Below are 21,825 nucleotides of genomic sequence, written 5' to 3' on the forward strand. Positions count from 1 at the left end.
ATGCTATTCCTATCCTTAGTAATAGTCTATTGGGAAGTACAGACATTGCATTACTTACAATATAAGGTGTCCTTATGGTAAAGATAAGGACAGTGTACTCTGAGATCTTGAGAGAGAATGTTTAATTTTATTAAAGGACAGAAAAGGGCCTCCTACAAGAGGACACCTCTCATGGGGCTGCACATTGAGTGAGGTCTTCAAAGTTGAGTTAGATTTTACCAGTTAGAGAACGAGATTATAATATTCTGGACAAAGGGGAAATTTGGGTGAGAGGAAGAGAAGTATGTTCATTATAGATCTGATAAGAGACTGGGCTAGAGGGATGCTATGGTCTGAATGTTTGTGTTCCCTCAAAAATTCATGTGTTGAGATACTAACCCCTAAAGGTGATGGCATTGGGAGGTGGGGCCTTTGGAAGGTGCTTAAGTCATGAGGGTAGAGCCCTCATGGATGATATTATTGCCTTATGAAAGAGGCTCCAGAGAGATTCCTAGCCCCTTCCACCATGGAGGATACAAGAATTCTGTGATCCAGAAGAGAACCCTCACCTGACCAGGCTGGCACCATGATCTTTGACTTCTACCCTCCAGAACTGTGAGAAATAAACTTCAGTTGTTTATAAGCTACACAGTCTGTGATATTTTCTTAAAGCAACCTGAACAGACTTATTCAAGGGAGGTAAGGAGGGAGACTTAGAATGAGGAAAGTCATATTAAAGATACTTAATCAGTAAAAATTAATTGATCAGTTAATGTGATTGCTTCTGAAATATTTGTTGATGTAGGAAATTCTAAGGAAAAGAGCCTTTGATTCCAGAGTAAGTGATAATAGACTAAAAATGTAAATACTGGCACATTATGGAATATACATCATTGGTCAATTAACAAGTGAAAGTGACAGCATCTTTCTTCACTATATTGGTGCAGGAGGAAGGGACAAAGGGAACAGAGCTTTAAAGATATAGTTTTCTTTCCTTTTCTTTTCTTGCATTCTGTATCCCCGACCAACAGTATGAGTGGGGTTAGAGAAGGATAGGTGGGGGAAGGGGTCAGAAATAGTGACACAGATGAGCCTACTCAACTTTACACTGGTAGAAGTAAATTAATAGGTATTGTTTCCCATGATAAAAGAGTTTAGCTTAGTATGTATGCTTCATTTGTACTTTTTGAAAGAGTGAATGATTTAATTAATTTTTAAACCTTGTCAGCTTTGTTTAAAAGGTGCTTCCCCCCCACCCCCCGAAGATACATTGATGGAGTGATCTCTATTCTTTCCAGAACTATAGACTTGAGAAGTGGATTAAGTGCTTCTCATAAATTGCCTTATTTTGTCTTCATAAACCTGCATGAAACAAGCATCACTGTTCCTATTTTCAAGTGAGGGAACCAGAACTCATAGAGATTGTGATTTTTTCAGGATCATGGAGTTTAGGTACCATGATTAAAAATCCTTACAGGTTGTTGGGTCATTTTATATAGTCATATGTCAAATGGTCATAGTCATATGTTGAGAAAAATTCTTTCCTATATGTTTTCTCACTAATCACAGCACCCACCCCACCTCCAGCATCTCTGGGGTGAGTGAGACTAGAGCAGCACATAGATAACACTAGCTAGTGTGTGTTGATCACTTTCTGTATGTCAAGTAGTGTGCTAAGTATGTGCAGTATCATCTCATTTAATGCTAATGGAAACCCTGTGAAGAAAGCATGATTATTACACCAGTTTACAAATCAGTAAATAAAGGCACAAAGAGTAACAAAGGAACTTACCAAGCATCTCATAATGTGCTGAGAATACTCGTCATTTTTGTGACCTAAAATAGTACTTTCTATGTTGGTGGTAATAAAAGTGCTGACTCATATAGGCCTGGAATCATGAGCTCCTCCTATTTAAATGGGCACAGAGTGCAGTTCTATCTTCCCTAGGTAAGCTGTAAATCCACTTTTATCTCCCATTATTCTCCATCACATGCTTTCTATTCCATTAATTCTGAACTGCTTGCAATTCAAAGTTGTTTCATACTTCCAAGCCTTTGTTCTGGCTGTTCCCGCTGCCTAGAATAATTTTTCTCTCCTCTTCTTTACCTGGTTAAAGCCTACTCAGCCTTCAAGTTTCAGTTCAGGTCCAGTTTTTTGTTTGTTTTTCTTTTTAGGATGCCTCCCCTCATTCTCCAGTCTCAAAATATATACCCAGACTCTAGGCAATTCAGAGGCGGAAAGCCTCTTGTTCACCTTTTTCCAGTCTCTAGAACCTAGCATAATGCTGGAACATAGTAAGTGCTCAGTAGATGTTCATCAATTAAACTAAATTTGTTGAAAAGTGTTGAAGATTAGGTGTTATATTGGATTTGTATTCCCCCTGGCCTCTACTTCAATAGTCACTGAGTATATTCACAGTAAGTAAAATGATTCTAAAGAGGGTATTGATATATTAATTAATTGGTTAGGATAGGAAACTGAGAAGTCAGGAAAAATACATTTATTTTTAGAAGTCCAATGAGCTATCCATTGTACTACAGAGCCAGGTGGGAAAAGTACATTTATTTTTAATGGTGAGTTTAAAGGGAGATAACTGTCTACCTAAACTGGGATCATAAAATTATAAATGTAAAGTAAGAGAAAGAAAGCAGAGACCTTTTGAAATATTTGACAGGATTTATTAAGAAGATCATAATAGTAGCTAATAATAATATTTATTGAGTGTTTATTAAACACTAGGCACTTTTTAGACATTTAATACATTTTACTTCAGCTCTTTTCCAGTTCATTTTTCTAACTTATGAGATAGATATTAGATATTATATTACATCCATTATATGAGTGAAGAGACCAAGACTCAAAGAACTTGATGAAAGCTATTACAGGTATAAAGTGGCAGAGCCAAGATAATTCCAAGAGTCAAGGTTCTTGGGGAAATGAGAGGACCATTCAGAGAAGGAGAGGTGACATGAGTGCAATGTGTGCAATTTGGTTCTATGCAGAGAATCAAAATGGCAAATGCTATATATAGAAAAGCCATGGAAAGGGTAGGGGTCTGTGGCTTTAAGGTCTAGAGGAGGCATCCACTGCCCTCCCCTGTTTACACATTTTCTAATAATGTTGTCTTTAACATGAAAATGCCAAAAAGACCAGCTGCAGTGTTTGCCTAATTATAGTCTGAAGCTAGCTTTACTGGGCAGTCTGAATCCAACCACAGTGAGTCAGCCTGTTGAGGCCCCACCCATCCTGGCAAATTTTTCCACTTGGGTCTTGAAGTCTGGGGGGGTGGGGTGCGGGGAGTGAGTCCTAAAAGGGACTTTTCTACCTTTATGGAGATCTGAGTTATCACGGCCTGGGTTTCTTGTTCTAGTTTAGCTGAGTCTGGGTCATGTCACTTCTGCCTTTAGGTCCAGCCATTTCAAGTGCTTCTTGAGTTTCTCTTTAATTACAGCCTTGGAAAATGAAATCTACTGGTGAAGTACATTTTCTTTCTTTTTTTTTTTTGAAAATGGCATTTATGTTCCTCAAACCACAGTGCCCCAAGCATACTGGTTTTGGTTTCACTAGTGTCTTGAGACTTTCAAAAAGTTACAAGATGAGAAGGGAAGGGGGGATAAATCTGAAACTTTCAGCAATCATAAGCACAGGATTTTTTCTTTCTTGTTAAACATGACTTTTCAGAGGGATTCCACACAGTCATTCCACAGAACTTCGGCAACATTTTCATTCCTAAGCAACACTGCCAAAAATGGGCATCAAATCAATCACATTTTTCTTAAGAACTGTGAATAAAAGGAATGATTCTGAGTGCTGTAGAGGATGCAGAGATGTATATGAGTTACCATTCTCAGAGAGCATACACTCTGATTAGAGACATAAGAAATTTAAATTACATGAAATTTAATTTAAATAACATCTAAGGCACCAGTGGAAGAGATCACAAGATTAGAGTAATTGCCAATCAAATGTATGTCTTTAAAACCTAGATGTTAGGACAAAACATTTTTTCTAATTTGTATTCATACATATAGGTAAACTTTACAAAGTTATAAATATTGGCTCACATTTGGTTACACAATTAACAAAGTAACTTTATCAAAAAGAATGAAATTACAAAAATTGAACAACCCTGAAAGTTCTGGAAGGTATGGTTACCAACACAGAAAAGAGCAATCACTTCCACAGAGAAAATGGCACTTGAATGAGAATAATCCTTCTTATTTTTTGTTATCTCCTCTCTGTGTCCTCATTAGAACTTGTTGTCTTCTCCTCTTCACTGTATGAAGAGAAGCTCTGCTTTCTTCCTATGGACTTGAGGAATTTCCATTCCAATGATAAAATTTTTAAATAACAAAAATAATGATATCAATTAACATTTATTGAGTACTACAATGTGCAGACCTCTGTGAATGCACCTGACTTGCATTATCTTATTCAGTTCTGAAAACAGTCTTTTGAGGTTGGTACAACCATTATTTTCATTTGTACAGGGAGGGACACTGAAGCTAGGAAAAGACTAGTGATTGCTATAAAGTGCTAGAGCTGGGATTTTAACAGAAGTGTACCGATTCCCGAACCTGAACTCTTAGCCACAATTTCATTATGCCTCTCTTTGTACAGCTGCTCCCCTTATTCATTTGTTTGTTCATCTACTCAGTATATGGGTACAATCTATGTGCCAGGCCTGTTCTACTTTTACATGCACAGTGATCAAGTATGAAAAGGTGTGTGTTGAGGGATGACTGTTTCAGTGTTTTTATACTGATAAAATATTAGAAACAATCTATTATTCATCAAGGCAAGGATTGATTATTTCAGCCATGGTACACATACAACAGAGCATCACAGAGCAATGTACTGACTTGGAAGGATGTCTGTAATAATAATAACAAATTTAAGATTAAACAACAGAACAACAACAATTTGAATATTACATAAAATAAGACCTCTTAAAAATTTTTATTTTTACACAATGTTTAAAGATGACTTTCCATTTCCATTATTAAAAATATTGGCTATTTGTTATACAGCACATCCTTGAGCCTATCTTACACCCAACAGTTTGTACCTTCACTCCCCCACCCCTATACTGCCCCTCCCTCCCCACTGGTAACCACTAGTTTGTTCTCTATGTCTGTGAGTCTTCTTTTTTTATGTTATATTCACTAGTTTGTTGTATTTTTTAGATCCCACATATAAGCAATATCATAGTATTTATAAGATCTCATTTTGGAGGGAGAAAAACTAGAAATGTCTGGAAGGATATACACCAAAATATTTAAAGTGATTAGGTCTGGGTGATAGGATTAGCCATGATTTTTACCTTCTTTATAACTTTTTGTATTATCTGAATTTTTAATAATGTGCATTCCTTTTATTTATCTAATCATTCAACAAATATTTCTAAAGTGCTTACTGTATACAACATAATGTTTTAAGCACTGCACATAACAATAATGGATAGGCAAACATGGTTCCTGCCCTCATGGAGTTTACAGATTAGCCAATTACAACAGAATGTAATCATTACAATGCTGTGGAGGCACCCAGGAGGGGCCCTTACCCAGACTTTAGGGTCAGATGGGCTTCCTTTAGTAGGTAATATCTAATTCAAATCCATACAGGCTAGTCGGAGACAGTGAAGTCAGAACTGAATGGAAATTGAAGAGGAATGACTTTGCAGGCTGACACTGCTACCCATGAAAAGTCCTGGAGGCAGCAGAGAGCAAGTTCAGCAACAGGAGGCTTTTTGTCATGGCTGGAGCACTAGAGTATAGAATGGGGTTCAAGCTGGTTTTATCTCCCCCTACCACCTGCTACTCTCGGTCAAAGCCTTTTTGTTACTGCTATGGTTATTCATGTTATCACTGTGAACTCAGCTCTTATGCCTAGACAAAGTCCTCATTGTGCCTTTGAAATCACCTTCTTTCCTAGAGAAGGATGGAGAAAGAATTAATGAAAATCTAGAAAAATAGGTGAGGCCATAAATTGACACGTTCCCTCTGAATACTAAAAGCTCAGCAAATAATCTTCCTGGGTTGAACCAGTTGTAAACAAACAACACCAGGTCCTGCTCTTGTTGGTCTGGCCAAACCGTAGGAGAATCTAGTTTGGAGCCTAGGAATCCTTGGGAGCTCCCAGCATCAATGCAGCTCAACTGTCATTTTGCCATGGAACTCATTTAACTGTCTCTGATAGTGCTATTTCTGGCTTGGCCATTTATTTTCGGTGACCAGGGAAGTTGTTATTTGTTTTGTTTTGTTTTTATATACTTTGTAGTGCTCCAAAATATGATGATGACAACACCCTGTTATTCCAGGATCATTGGGGGTGGTGTGGGTGTGTATCTATGGTAGGGGAAGGCAGCAGGAACATCACTGGAACCCCTGCCATTTATCTACACAATGATGCTGCCTAAGACAGGGTTTATTTATTGACCTGATATAATAGCTCTGTTGTTAGCTGTCTTGCCATCAGGCCACTTATTTCAAGAAAAGGCTGTGTAGAGGATGGATATCAGTATGCTTCTGAGTTTAAGGGGAAAAAATTGAATGATATTGTTAACATTTTAGCATTTAAAAGACTGAAACTTCAGGGGTTATGTTGAAATTTCAGAAACAGAGTTTCAGAAGAAAGATTTGTTTATTGTGCAACCCAAAAGAAAAAAAAACCAGATGTTTATAGAGTTCTCAGTCTGCTTTCTGAGGCAGGAATCAACAGCTGACTTCTGGAACACTGGACAGAAACCCTGTGTGGAAGTGAAAGGGTTGATGAGTGGAAGACCAAGTTGTTTGACTTCGATTGACATTTTCCTTATTCGAATGTTCTGCAGAAGTTATGCATATTCTTCAGGGCAGCCTAAAGAGTATGTTTTTCCTGTCAAAATATAGGGTGGATCATGTTTTCTTTCTGTTTTATTTAAGGATTGTAACAAAACTTTAACTTTTGATAGAACATAGTAATCTATGAGTAATTAGTATTGAGGGCCACTTAAAGTATACTTTATCTAGCCTTTATGTTAGGGCCCCATAATCTAAGTAGGATTAATATACATTTAGAAATGGTCAGTTCTAAACCATTTGCTTTTAACTGAATTGAACTGAATTGAACTTGAATTGAATCTTTATCATAAAAAAATCCTTTGTAAAAGGCAAAGGACTGGACATGTTACTTCTCCCAGCTTTGGTTTCTTTCTTCTTTTTTAAATAACAGCTTTTTTGAAATGTAATTTACATACCATAAAATTCACCCTTTTAAAGTGTACAATTCCATGTTTTTGTATATTCAATGAGTTGTGCAACAATTACCACTATCTAATTCCAGGACATTTTCATCACCCCCCAAAACCCATCATACCCATTAGTAATCATTTCCTGTTCCCTCTTCCTCTAGGCCCTGGAAACCACTTATCTAATTTCCCTATGGATTTGTCTAGTCTGAAAATTTCATATAAATAGAATCATGTAATATATGACTTTTTATGCCTGGCTTATTTCACATTATATAATGTTTTCAGGGTTCATTCGTGTTGTAGCATGTGTCAGTACTTCATTCCTTTTTATGACTGAGTAGTATTCCATTATACGGATATGCTAAACTTTGTGTATTCAGTCTTCTGTTTTTGGATATTTGGGATGTTTCTGCTTTTTGACTATATGAATGATGCTTCTGTTTTGTGTGGACATATGTATCACTTCTCTTGGGTGTATACCTAGGAGTGGAATTGCTAGGTCATATAGTAACCCTATGTTTAATCTTTTGAGGACTAGCTTTGGTTTAGTCACCTTGAAAATGGAGAAAACTATGTTTTATATAGGTTCAGGTGGTCAGATCCTCTGAGGTCACAAGCAATATTATTTATAATGAAGGATACTTTTTGAAAAGATGCAGGGAACTGAGGTAGAATTGGAAGTACCTTATTAGTCACAGGGGAATCCTAGGTTCACAGGGGTCATCTAGTGTCATGATTAAGGCCCTGATGAGTATGAAATATGGGTCAGACTGCTGGAAGTAGTCTGTAGTCTATGCTCCTCCACTTTCTAGCTAAGCAAATCGGCTAACTTCCTGATATCTTACTTTCCTGGAGTATAAAATGGGGATAATAATATCCAATCCACTTACTTCACAGTGTTTTAATGAAGATAAAATGAAATAATACATATATGGAAGTGCTTTGTATATTGTCAAATCCTATACAAGTGATTGTTGTTGTGAAGATAGTGTAATTATATCTAATTAATTTTGTAATACAAGTCAAAGTCATTCAAAACAGCCAGTAATTAAACTTTTGTATTTCTCCAACTTAGATTTTATCAGAAAAGCATAGGGACTCCCAGACACATAGATGTATTACAAATAAAATACTTATATGTGAAACAAACCATCGTCCTCCTTCTCCTTGCCCCATCCCTTCGTGTCTATTCCTGCCGTCTAATCCAAAACAAGTAGGGTTCCTGGGTGCTAAAGAGCAGGAAGCACTCTCCAGGCATTGGTGTGATTTTCCCACAGGTCTGTTTTTGAAAATGTAACAGTAAAGTCTGTTGAGTGTCATCCTTAGGTCCCCGGTTGTTGTTGCTGCTTTTGTCTTGGAATATCATGTCCCTTATGCTCACTTATCTCCTCTTCCTCTTCCTGTGCAAGGCAACCAGAGCACTCAGTCTGAACAGGTAGACTCCCACTACCTTTTAGGGCTCTACCATAAGAGAGCTGGTTGGGTGCTCTGAGATCTTTCAAAAAGTGACAGCTCTCTCATTGGTGCTGCCTTTGGTAATATCGTTTCTATGAGAAAATATGTTTCAAACATAGAATCTCAGGATGGCTAAAGACCTTAAAAGTTCTCCAGAACTAACTCCTAGTGGATGTGTGAAGATTCTTAACAATATCCCTGACAAGTGGTTCTTTAGTTTCAGTTGATTCCTTTTTGTGGCAGGAAATTTACTATCTCTCATAATGTAAGTGCTAAGTAAATATTTGATGTATGAATGTATGGATGGAATGTGGCAATAAGTTCATTACATCCAACTCTACTAGATAATTTATTCTTATATTTAATTGAAAGCTGCCTTCCTGTAATTCCTAGTCTCATTCCATTTAAAAGTTTTTTTTAAATAATAAACTATTTCACAGACAAGAACATACAAAGAACAATAAAACACTTGTCCATGTATCCAATAGCTAAATTTTTTTTTTAAGATTTTTTTGATTTGGACCATTTTCTTAAAGTCCTTATTGAATTTGTTACAATATTGTTTCTGTTTTATGTTTTTTTGGTTTTTTGGCCACAAGGCATGTGGGATCCTAGCTCTCTGACCAGGAATTGAATCCACACCCCCTGCATTGGAAGGCGAAGTCTTAACCACTGGACGGCCAGGGAAGTCCCCCCAATATCTAAATTTTAACACATATTATTTTCACTCTATTTGCCTCATATTGAAAAGTAAAAGTTCACATTACAGATGCAATTGCAACACTCTTAGTAGCCTACCCCAATCCAACCTCCTGACTCCTTTCCTACAGTTAATTACTATTAAGTATTTTTCCGAAAGTCACACAATTAGAAAATAGCAGAGCTGAGATTTGAACCCACATCTCCTTGGTTCAAAAGCTATTGCCCTTTCCACAATTCTGTGCTATCCCACCTAGATAAATATGTATAATAGTGATGATATTTATTGCCAATTTGTAAGTGGATAGTAAAATATCAAGGGCTGCTTAAAACACTATTCTCCTGTTCCTTTGCTTAACATATTAAGTTATTTAAGAATATTTTTATTTTCATAAAATGTAAAATATGAATTATCACAGATATCAAATTAGTGGAGTTAAGTTGCAAAAGTTTCATTATATTTGAAAAGACTATGAATTAAAATGATTAATCATTTTTAGTGGAGTGGAACTGTATTTTTAGGAGAGGGATTGGTAAGAGATTAATATGTTTTCAAGCATTTCCATTGTAAGAACTGTCTGGGGGGGTCTGAATATGATTAAGCAAATTGAGGCTGAGTTTTTTTTAAAGGCTGACTTGACAGTCGGTTATGTTAATGGAGCATAACATACAACAGCTGGGTTGTAATCACCTACTATTGTTGGCATTGATCGAGTTCTTATTAAAGTCTTATTTCCAGTCTGGACTAATACATTAAGAAGCGGTGGGAAGAAGAAATTAAGGAAGGAGCAGGGGAGAACTGTTAATGTTTGGAAAAAATATTTTCAGAGCAGAGTAAAGATTTTCTATATACTACATTAAAAAGGAAGAACAGAGATAGAAGCACTGCCCCTTGCTCAAGAACCTGCAGTGTTTATTTCCTAAGCAGTGCAGAGCTTATCCAAAGCTCTGAGAGGCCCTGATTTAGGAGGTCTAGTGAGCAGCCCAGGTGTGTGTGGTTTTGTTTGCTAAAGCTGCAAAACACAAACAAGTAAAACAAAACATAAGCAATAAGCAAATAAAGTAAGTAGTAAGTAGTTCCTCACCCTTTGTTCAAACTGAGAACCAGGATCTGCTAAAGGAACAAACTCAGGCTCCTCATCCTGACTTTCAAGATCTTTCTAAAATGGCTCTTCACTTCCTGTCCTCTCTGTTCACCCACTACAGGACAGCATGTGCCCTTTTTTTCAGTCCACTTGGTCCTCTGCACCTTTGCTTATGTTCTACCTGCCTAGATTGCCTTGTATTCTCCCTCCAGCCTATACAAACTTGATTCATCCTTTAAGGAGAGCAAAAATGTCACTTCTCTCTGGAACCTTCTCTGGTAGCCTCTCTTTCCTAATTTCTATAGTTTTTACTATTTGTACAGTTCATACTGCCCTTTGATTGTTATTTATCGTATATTATTCCCCATTTATTCAGAACTCGTACATCTTTCAGATTCTGCATTGTGCATTAAAATTAGTCTGTTAGAAGAATTAATTTTACTTATAAAATTACCTTTAGATATGCTCTTCCTCCTACAAGATCTGCATAATCTTGTATACAGATTGAATTCTATTAGGATTAAATCCAATGAAGTCAAAGTCAGCAGGTTAGTTATTCATCCATTCTTTTATTAAGTATTTCTTGAGCACCTACTATGTGCCAGGCACCATTCTGGGTACAGGTGATATAGCAGTGAATGAAACAGGCCCATATCCTGGCTTTCTCATGGAGTTCACATGCTAGTAGGGAGAGACAGACAAGAAACAAAATAAATAAGTAAATATAATACTTTAGAAGATGATAGTGCTATGGGATTAAAAAAAACAATGAAGGGAGACATGGAGGGCTGGGGTGAGGCATAGGGTGAGTTACAGTTTTAAATAGGGTGGTCACCTTATAGAGGAAGTGACATTTGGATCAAAGGCTTGAAGAGGGTGAGGAAGAGAATGCAGATAACTAAAAAATGAGCATACTATTCAGAAGGATCAATAAGCTGAAAGGCCTTGAGGAGGGAGGGTGCTTGGTGTTTTTGAGAAACAGCAAAGAGAAACAGTGTGCCCAGGGCAGAGTACGTAGGGGAAGAGCAGTAGGAAAAAAGTAGAAGAGAGGGTAGGGGAGAGGCTCCAGATTATGCAGGGCCTTGGGACTTATGGGCTAACAAAACGACTGACTTAGCCTTTCACTCTCAATTAGATGGGAAGCCATTGGGGGTTTCCAGCAGAGGAGCAATCTGACATTTTGTAACCCTCATAGTGATATGGCTGCCATACTAAGAATCGACTCTAGGGGAGCACGGGTGGGAGTGGGGAGACCAGTTAAGGGGCTATTCAAATAACTCAGAGGAGAGATCACAGTATCTTGAGCCAGAGTGGCAAAGGTATGAGTGGCAGTGGTGGTAGATAGCTTCTCTATATGTGTTGAAAATAGAAATCTTGATAGACAGATTTACAGACAGATGAGATGATGTGCATGAGAAAGAAGGGTCAAGAATAATTCAAAGGTTTTGGCCCAAACAACTGCAAATATTGGTGGTTACAAACTGAAATGGGGTCCAAAGAGGAAGGAACATATGTTCTGAGAAAAATTAGGAATTCAGTTTTATATATCACGAGTATGAACTGTCTATATTCAAGTAGAGATTTCTACTAGGAAGTTAGGTGTAGATTGGAGTTCAGGAGAAAAGTCAAGATGGGCATATAAACTTAGAAATTTAAGTGAACAAAACATTATTTTTCTAGTCACCATTCTAGCAGATGTAGTTTTCTTTGGAACCATTAAAACGAACTTTTCTATATCATTGGAAAGTTATGAGAATAATATTGGGTTGGCCAAAAAGTTTGTTTGGGTTTTTTTGTAAGATCTTAGCCGAACGAACTTTTTGGCCAACCTAACATAAGCAAGCTAGCCCATATTTAACAGATCAAATCAGCAAAAAATGAAATATATATGCAATAATTATCTATTCATTAATTTAACAAATTAATTAGGGAGTGCGTCCTAAATATTCTGCAATGAGAATACAAAGACACAAAATATATGCCTTGCCAGCCCTCAAAACACTCTAGTCTGATTGAGGTGATTGTATACTGCACAGTGGGAAGAATTAACTGGAGAGGTCTTCTTGGCAATTGTAGGAGCTGAAGGAATAGAGAGAGACATGTAAGTCATTGACCCTTGGGCAGCTTACAGACTAGTTGGAGAGGTAGACACATGAAAAAGTTAAAAGCTCTAAAATGTGTAAATAACCCTGCAGGACAACAGAAAAGCAGTACCATGAGGCAGCATATGAGCACTTGCCAAACGTTAGTATTTGCCTTAGGAGCTCAAGAGGAAAAAGTTTTTCCAGTCTGGCATAGCAGGGAAAGCTTTGTTTGGGTGGAATTCAAACTTGAGAAAGTGACTTGAAAAAAAAGGCAGGGTGTCTTGAGAGGGTGTGATTTTTTTTTCTTTTATACTAAGAGTAATGAGACGACTGTGAAGGAGTTTTAAGTAAGGGAGATGACAGGATAAGATTTGAGTTTTGAAAATAATGTTTTTAAACTAATGGGTTTCTTTAGCTTTAATAAGGAGAAAAACTAGCTGGGTGAATTCTGGCAGACATGATAGACACTGTTGCAGAAGTTTTTGCCATGAGGCTAGTGGTGAGAATGGCACATTCAAGTTGAACTATTTAGCAAAGAGCTGGATATGTAGGGCTAGATCTTGGGTGAGACAACTCAGTTGGAGGTTTGGGGACTGTTTGGGAGGCAAAAGTCAAAGCCCTAAAAGTGGATAAAATCTCTAAGGGAGAAAGTGTGAAGAGAAAAAAATCAGAAGGCTAATGACTAATTATCATTGAAGTAGTAGCTTTAAAGAGCCAGGAAAAAAAGAAAAAAACAAAAAACAACACAGAAGAGCCTAGAGAGATAGGAAAAGAACAAGGGAGGCTAGAGAGATAGGAAAAGAACAAGGGATCACAGGGCATAAGAGAAAATAGGCTTACTGTGAAGAAAGAAATATATAGGTTGGGTAAGAACACCTGCATTCATATGCAATTTTACTTTCCATAAAGCTTCTATTAAATTATCTTACATGATGAAAGAATCCACGTAGACATCAAAAGCATGATTAAGCACTAATCTAGAATCTGGCATCTGGTTCCCCCTGTGCAAAATGGAGGTAATAATAACCAGGTTATTCCTCTAGGAGCTTAGACCAGGAAAGGGCTTTAAAATCACCGTTTCCAACCACTTCATTTTATAAATGAGGACAGTTAGGCCTCTGGAGGAGTGTACTCCCAAGGTCATACGGCTATTTAGTAACAAAGCTGGGACCAGAAAAGGATCTTCTTGAGTCTTATTTTAGACTTTTCTCTTCCTCACTGTCTCTAACTAAGCCTAGGTGAAATTCATTTATTCTAAGAGCACAGATTTAATGAAATTAGCTAAATGCATTTTAAATGTGTGCATTTTTTAAAAATGAAGAATATATTGTCTTAAGTTACCAGTGGTCTAGGTAAGAAATGTGTTGCCTACTTATAATCCAGCTCTATCTGAGAGAATGCTCAGTTCTAATTATGCCCTCCTGAGGCCACTTTATTCACTCAGATTTTTTTCTGTCCTTCAAGGCAAAGTGCAAGTGCAACTCCTAGAAGCTTTCTTTCTCTCACCATCCCAATGAGAATGAATCACTCATTCTTCTGGGTTCCCACAGATTCAGTATTTTTCAAACTTTAGGACAAAACTTATCAGTGGGTCATGGGATCAATTCAGTGGGTCGCTCCCCAAAAGAGAAATGGGATAGGAAATATCAGAGTGCATCCTACATAGTGATGGTTAACATTACCTTGGGGAACTTTTACTTCAGTTGTGTGTGTGTGAAATGTAAAATGTTTGAATAACACAGGCCTGGAGGATTATAGTGTAAAACATATGCACCTACATCTCTACGGCCACCTATCTCTTGGAGGGCTGGGACCGTCTTCATCTTTGTATTCTTCATGCCCAACGTACTACCTTGCTGTGTACAAAAAGGGAGGTTGATTGGAATTATTATGAAGAGTGAAGAAAGAATTAGAAGAATGAAGAGCAGGTAGGTTGGGGAGGAACCTTATACTTGAATTAAGTATCAAGTTTTTGTTTCCTTTACTTTGGATGTTAATATCAATTTTTTTTTTCAAGCTAGTATTACTGCAACCAAGAACCTGTGTTTGGTATCTGTGCTGTGGGGTTGTCTCCCAGTCACTGTCAATGTCCCGTGTGGTGTGGTATAAATAATACTTCCTGCCAACGTTGCAGCTGTCATTCAAGGATCTTAAATTGCTTTAGGAGCAGGATCTGGTAATGAGTGCCTAGCTCCACTTGGCAGGTGCCGGAGTTAAGAACTAGTGACTGGGTAAAATCTCTGGGCTCCAGCCTGACACCTCCCTCCATCACCTCCCACCCTCTTTTCTCCCTCATCCCTTAGAGGGAGGAAACTTTGACCCTACCTCTTGGAGCTTGTGTTAACTGGTAAACAGATTTTGCAAAAATTCCACTGAACTAGAAGATTGGCCCTTTCTTTGGAGGTGGCTCAGGTGTGTATGGGGGGAGGGGCATGGTAATAAAGGCTATTTCTTTAACTGCCTCAGGGCTTGAAAGGTCCAGGGAATAAAACTGGGAAGGAACTGATGAGAGGTGAGCTTCTGGATCATCCAAGGAAATTAGAAACCCCTCTGAATTGTCATTCTTTAAGATTTGCACCTGACAGAAGGGGGATATTTGATACGTGGTCACCATTTTGTGGGCCATTCTGTGCCCTTGCAACCCAACCACCATCACCTTGAATTACTACCATTCCCCATTTCCTGGAAGCTTCTGAGGGTCAGCCCCTTCTCTTTTCTGAGAAACTGTTAACTGCCTACAGTTGGGCCCGAGAGGCTGAGGGAGGGTGAGAGCCGAGTCCTAGCTTGGAGTCAGGTTACACCACTTGTGTCTGAGTTCACGCAGCATGTTCCTCTGTCAGGGATTCCGCAAATATCTCCCGAGGTAAAAAAGGAAAGCGCGCTGCGCTCCAGCACCCAGAGCAGCGAGCCCAGGCCCAAGTGCGGGAGGGAGCGCCAGCCATCAGGGGCATGTGGCCGCCGGCTCGCTTCATGCCGCGGTGCAGCTGCACCACGTTCCTGGGCTGAGGGGGCGATTGGGCGTGTGCTCCTCCCCATGGGTTGCCCACCATGTCTAATGGATATCGCACTCTGTCCCAGCACCTCAATGACCTGAAGAAGGAGAACTTCAGCCTCAAGCTGCGCATCTACTTCCTGGAGGAGCGCATGCAGCAGAAGTATGAGGCCAGCAGGGAGGACATCTACAAGAGGGTGAGTGCGGGGGCCTGCGGCTCGGGGGGCGGGCAGGGGCTGGTGGTGGACACATCCAGATTCCGAGCTCTTCCTAGCTGGTGCTGTGCGAATCAGTGGGGGAGGCGGGTTCCCGGCCTTGGTCTGGTCACCGTAACGCCAGTGTGACCTTGGACAAGCCCATTTCACCTCATCTGTGCCTGTTTCCTACTTTCCTACTTTCCTACTCTGTAGAGAGAGCGAGCTGGATTAAACCAGAGGCTCTCGACCTCTGGATTGGAACTGTGTAGAACAATCACCTTGGGGGCTGGTTTAAAGTGTCCATTACTGCCTTACCCCCAGGGATTCTGATTTAGTAAGGGAGGGGGAACTTAGAAGTCTGCATTTTTAAACAAGCCCCAGAGGTGACTGACTGAAGCTGGTAGTTTTCAAGTCACACACTCCGCTTAGAGAAGGGACCCTTCTAGCTCTGGCCCATGGGGGCAGGGAATGATGTCATGCGGAACAGGGCAGGGGCTGAGGACATTTCTGTTCCTTGAGCAATTCGTGTTTGTTTTTGAAGATGATTATGCAGATGAGCTTTTAGGACAGGGTCTTAGGCATTTTCATCTTTAGGAATAGTTCACCTTAGAGTGAAGAAAGGGTATTGATGGAATGAACAGCCGTTGGCCTTGGGTGGGGTGGGAGAGGGAATGGCGGCTTCCCTGAAAGGGAGGGCTGTCTTGATTGATGGGGGGTGGGGGTGGGAAGGAAGACAGAGGGAGTTGGCTGAGTTGAGGGTGAGATGAGACAGCACCTTGGTAAGAGGACATTAGGCTACGGATTACAAGGATTAAGCTTGCTAACTGGTTGCCACAATGTTGGTTTCCTTAGCTTTCTTAGTGTCTGGGCTAGCAGGACCTGAAGTGGCCTGAGCGACCTGGAGCTGGTGGCCTCTGACTTTATCAGTTTCTAAATCTCCAGCTGTTTGCACCAGAGGACTATACCAATATTATCATTATCTATGTGTGCCCTGTCCTGTCGAGAAGGTGTTTGGGAAGCATTACAGGCTGCTAGATAATACTTTAGATCAGAGGAATAACTGGTGTCTCTGAGACCCAAACCTACTGTTTGGTAAATTCAACTAAGATGAACAGCTAAATCTGAGGGATTGAGCCCTATTTTCTGACTTTCCTGGATTTCCATGTTTTAACCTGAATTTTCCTGAAATTGATCCAGACTCATCTTTTGTCTTTTACGTGACTATATAGTGAATGTGCCTCAATGGAACTGCCAGAGGTTGAGGAGGATATTGCCAAGTGAGGGTTGGTAACTCAGAGAGGGAGAAGGGGAGTGTGAGTGCAGTATTTGCCTCGGAGTAGGAATAGTGAATGAATTTGTTCACTGTGCAGAGGGAGGGACATTTTCCCATTAACTGTCTCCAAAGCAAGGCAGAAGAAAGGGGCAATTTCTTAGATAGTTTGAGGGAAAGGGTTTTTTTTAACTTGAATCAAATGACCGCTTGAGTCAGTTGGTCTCACCCTCTGCTCTGCACTGGCTAAGGGGACACTCTGGGTGGGTGTGAGAGGGCACCGCTTCTGTCCTGGAGAAGAGTGACTGAGAGGATTATAGGAGCCGCACCGGGGTATGGTGGGGGTAAGTGGGCCATAGGACATTGTCACATGCAAAGGTGACAACCCTTTGTTAGACTCCCGTATTGCCACTAGTCCCACTCAGGAAGTAGAAACGGCCCTGTGTCTTCCTGGTCTAGGAGCAGAGTAGTCAGGCAGCTACAAGCATCCTACACTATGGGGAATCTCAAACTACTGTGTCCCCTCCTTTCCCTTCTCACCATACCTTTGTTCCATTCGCCTGTCACATTACTCATCCTGTTTGGCTGTGATTATTTGGGAAGCACCAACAGCTTAGGTTAAAATGCCCTAATTTGGGAAGCAGAACACATAAAGCTGTTATCAATCGTTAACATCATAGTTGAAGTTTGTTTATCACACTATGTAGTGATGAGGGATTGATAGAAATCAGGGCAGTTGCATTTTGATGGAAGGACAAGGGATTCGAATGCCACAGATCAGGAGCCTTGGACAGTCGGAGACCTGGGCGAGTTACTTAGCGTCTCTGAGCCTGTTCCAGTCCCTGTAGAACTGGCATTAAGAGTAATGCACAGCACCATAGGCCCTGAAAATTATCTGTTGAGAGTATGAATAAATAGCAGCCATAAAGATTAAATAAGAAGACATAATCAAAGCACTTTGTAAACTTCATAGCATCCTACATGTATGAGAGGGTAGTAGTTGCATGCCTCCTAGTAGTAATAGTTATTATGATATTTTAAAATGATAAAGCAATTTGGTTCCTTTAATCTCACCCTCAGACATTCCCATGAATGTGTTTTACGTTCATCCATGTTAGTCCCTTTGTGACTCCACAAGGTTAGGACAATTAATTAGCAGCCATGTTGGCAGAGCCAGGGAGAGTGATGTGCAGAGTGTATCACAGGTAGTTCAGATAAGAATTTAGAGCCCTGTTCTGTGACTAAACTTAGCTTGATTTTTTTTTTTTAGTGTTGGAAGGACTCTTTAAATATAGTAAAAGCATTAAATCATGCCCAACTAAGTGAGAATCTGCAATAATTTGGGTGCTGTATGCATGGATTCTCTTAAAGAAAACCAGTATTTGTGAAACATATGTAATATAATTCTATTATGAATAGTAATTATTTTATCATTTCACATATTTTTACTACTGCAGATTTTTGTTGAGATATTTGTACTGAAGAGTAAAAAGTTACTGTCTTAGTGAGAGGCAATCAAGCATTTCACCATAATGACTACAGGGAAGGGAAATGTGAGAAACTGCAGGAGAAAAGGACTGGAGAGTGGGTTCCGTCTTTCTTTCCAAGTGGCAAGTCCTCCTTTGTATAGCTGATTGAGGAAGAGACTAAAGTAGATATACATAATTCTTAATTGTAAAGGAAGCTACAAGGCTGTTTAATTTTAAGAGAAGTTGTAAGAGTTAGAGAGTTACATAAAAAACTAAAAGTATCAACTTCAGAGCAAGTAAATAAAAAAGGAGTTAAGGGTTTCTCTCTTTCAAGATGCTCAGAGAATTCAGAAATAAAATAATATTAAATTATACATAAGAGTTGTTTCTGTGAGACTAGCTATTTTTGGTTGAGTGTTTAAGTTAAACTACTCTTTAAGCTTCAGCTTCTGTAAATATTTAAACACACAGGAGGAGGCTGCTTACCCTCAGCACAGAACAACTAGGGCATATACCTACATGATTAGGTACCACTGCCCCCTCTTGATAGCAAATATTAATTGTAGGTTCAGTTTTGGGGGAAGACAATATATAAAGCAAGGAAGGGGAGAAACCATTGCAATACACAGAGCTCCTGATTCTGGAGCAAAGTAAAGTGAGAAAACGCTGTAAGTGGTCTACAGCTGAGCATGGCCCACTCCCAGGAAGACTGGCTTGTTAGCATTTCTGAACTGCAGCTGCTCTGGTAAATAATTTCTGGGCGGCAACTTGGCTGACTTCCTCGTTGTTGTTGATTATCTAATCCTGCATCTTCTCATGATAGCCGAGCGTGCCCCCACTAGAAATATGCCCAACCCTGGAATTTGTGAAATCCACTGCTGTGTGATAAACACCCAATCCCCAAACAGCACACAAAACCACCATCCACTGTGTTTTGCCACACGATGACTACTTATTTGCTAAGCTTGTGTGAATTTATTATTATTCAAGGTTGCTTTGAAAAAGATTTAAGGTTCCATTCTAAGAATGGAATTTAAAATCTGACAGGGTCAGATCCAATAACAAAAGTGACAGGAGAAACTGAGTGTTGTCATCCTGGACCAGGTAGAGTCAATGTTTAAATATGACATAATTGATGTTGGATGGTTAAAGTCGATTTGGCCTTTAGACAGGAGTTGAAAGAGTTGTGTTCCATTGTTTTGTGGCCTTTAAACTGCCTGACTTCTTTGAGCTGTGGTTTCTCGTCTTTGAGACTGGATATGTTTCCTGAGCTAACTTTGAAGTTTATACATAGCTTAATTCTGCAGCTAGGTTTGTTTGTTTCTTGGTTTTTGTGGGTTTTTTGCAGCTGAGTTTTTAAAATCATGATAAACAGCCCACTGACTTTACTTGCCTACCAAATTTTTATCATTTCTACTGTTCTGCTATCACTGGGCATAGTAGTTAAGAGTTAGGAATAAGACAGGCTTGAGATGGAATCTTGGTTCTACTATTTTCTACCTGGGTTAGCTTGGACAAATACTATAATTTTCCTGAGCTGAAGTAGGTCTTGTAATAATTTCTATCTTACAGGGTCTGGAGCAGGTCAAGTGAGCCAATCCGTTGAAATCAGCCCAATGCCTCTCACATGGTAGTAAGCCCTCAAACAATATTTGCCCCTGTTGTGACAAACTGGGAGGTGGCAGAATTATCCAGATAAGTCCAGTTACAGGACACATCCAATTTGGGCCACTTTTGAATTCCAAATCAGTTTCTTCTTCTTCAGTAGTGGATTTGGGACAATTTGTCCTATTTGTCTCAATTCTCCATTTTAGTTTGCCCATGTAAAAATAACATAATATAATCGAAGTGTCCCTATTACAGCACAATTAATGTCACCCTCACATACAAACGCTTCTTCAAAAAAAAAAAAAAAAAAAGGAAAGGCTAGATTTGTTAAATTCTTTAATAAAATATTTTATTTAGTAATAATACAAAGTCCTTTGCTTTCACAAAAATTATTATGACTATGATTGGTTATGATTCAAAATTTTTTATCACCTTGGTTTAATACTTTGTAGCTTGGCCTGGTTCTAAATTTTTTAAGACCTAGCTTTCTTTTTAATGGAGATATAATTAACATATTGTATTAATTTCAGGTGTACAACATAACGACTCTATATGTTTATGTCACAAGATGATCACCATAATAAGTCTAGTTCACATCCATCACCACACACGGTTACAATTTTTTTTCCTTGTATGAGAACTTTCAAGATCTGCTCTCTTCACTGAATTTCTTTTTGGCTCAATGACTGATTTTCTTTAGTCCTAACCTGATTTCTTTAGGCTTTGGGAAATATGATGAGTAGCAGTGTACGTGCAGACTTACTGTGCTAAATACCCAAAAGTTCAGTGAAGCCCCAAGGAACTCCATTAGGCCATATAATTTAGGAACCTTGACTTGAACCAATGGAGGCAATTACAGAAAAACAAGTATCTTTGAGGGATATCAAAATGTAGGGACACAAGTTTTGAACTCAGTCAGAAAACTTGAATTCTGTGTTCCTTTTTTTTTTTTTTTATTTTGGCTGTGCCACATGGCTTGAGGGATTTTAGTTCTCCGACCAGGGATTGAACCTGGGCCACCGTGGTGAAAGTGTCAAGTCTTAACCACTGGACTGCCAGGGAATTCCCAGAAAACTTGAATTCTGAATTTACCTTTTCCTACTACATATCCTTGGCCTGGTCCTTAACTTCTTTGAACCTTAGTTTCCTGAAATGTAGGCAAGAATTCCCGCCCTGCCCTCTTCCCTGTATGTAAACATGTTTAATGTGTTAGATGTTAAATAAATGTAAAGGATTATGACCGTCCTGCACACCTGGAGACACATACTAGAGAGTGTGCACCTTCTCAGATTACTGTCTAAAGTAACTGTTGCAGCTGCTGTTGCAGAATAAGTGGTTTTCTTATTTAACAGAGTTGACTGTTTTCTTTTTATAGTTGGATACCTTGTTTAGTCAGCTGCTAAGTTATTTTCCCCTATGTTTTACTTATGTGAACTTTAAGAAATGTGTACAGTAAGGAAGGGGGAAATGTAAATAAAGAGAAAGAAATAAGGGCGAATTTGGCCAAACTATTTTTAAACATTTCTGTGGAAGTCACATAGTTTCGTATGTCCATGTCTGTACATACTGTGTGTGCTGACACCTTATTCTCTGCTTTCTGAGGTTCTTGAAGGCTTGCTTGTGCATTTCCTCTTCTTTGGGGGAGTAGGAGTAGGAAGAGAGTAGGGAGACTTCATTCATTAAATAGTTGTAACCAGTAGTTGTGTTTTTGGTTAAAAATTTTTTTTAAACTTCACACCCATTTGGATGGCTATG

General features: G+C 39.1%; 1 protein-coding gene across 27 annotated transcripts in view; it reads left to right on the top strand.

Moving 5' to 3' along the window:
- The window catches only part of LOC131761076 (myomegalin), a 223,919-nt gene that overhangs the window by 54,518 nt on the left and 147,576 nt on the right, over nt 1–21,825 (top strand). For 20 of the 27 annotated variants that reach the window (XR_010840732.1, XR_010840750.1, XM_059071456.2 and 17 more), the window contains exon 4: nt 15,613–15,723. Coding sequence is in view for 23 of the 27 variants with exons in the window: in XM_059071456.2 (XP_058927439.2) it covers nt 15,613–15,723 (111 nt within the window). In the remaining 4 variants the exon portion in view is untranslated. Of the gene's footprint in view, nt 1–14,444; nt 15,724–21,825 lie in introns of those variants that run through there. The other 7 variants (XR_010840757.1, XR_010840755.1, XM_067034480.1 and 4 more) reach the window with 1 other exon arrangement.

The sequence above is a fragment of the Kogia breviceps genome, chromosome 1 (genome assembly GCF_026419965.1).
Source record: "Kogia breviceps isolate mKogBre1 chromosome 1, mKogBre1 haplotype 1, whole genome shotgun sequence".
Taxonomy (NCBI): Eukaryota; Metazoa; Chordata; class Mammalia; order Artiodactyla; family Physeteridae; genus Kogia; species Kogia breviceps.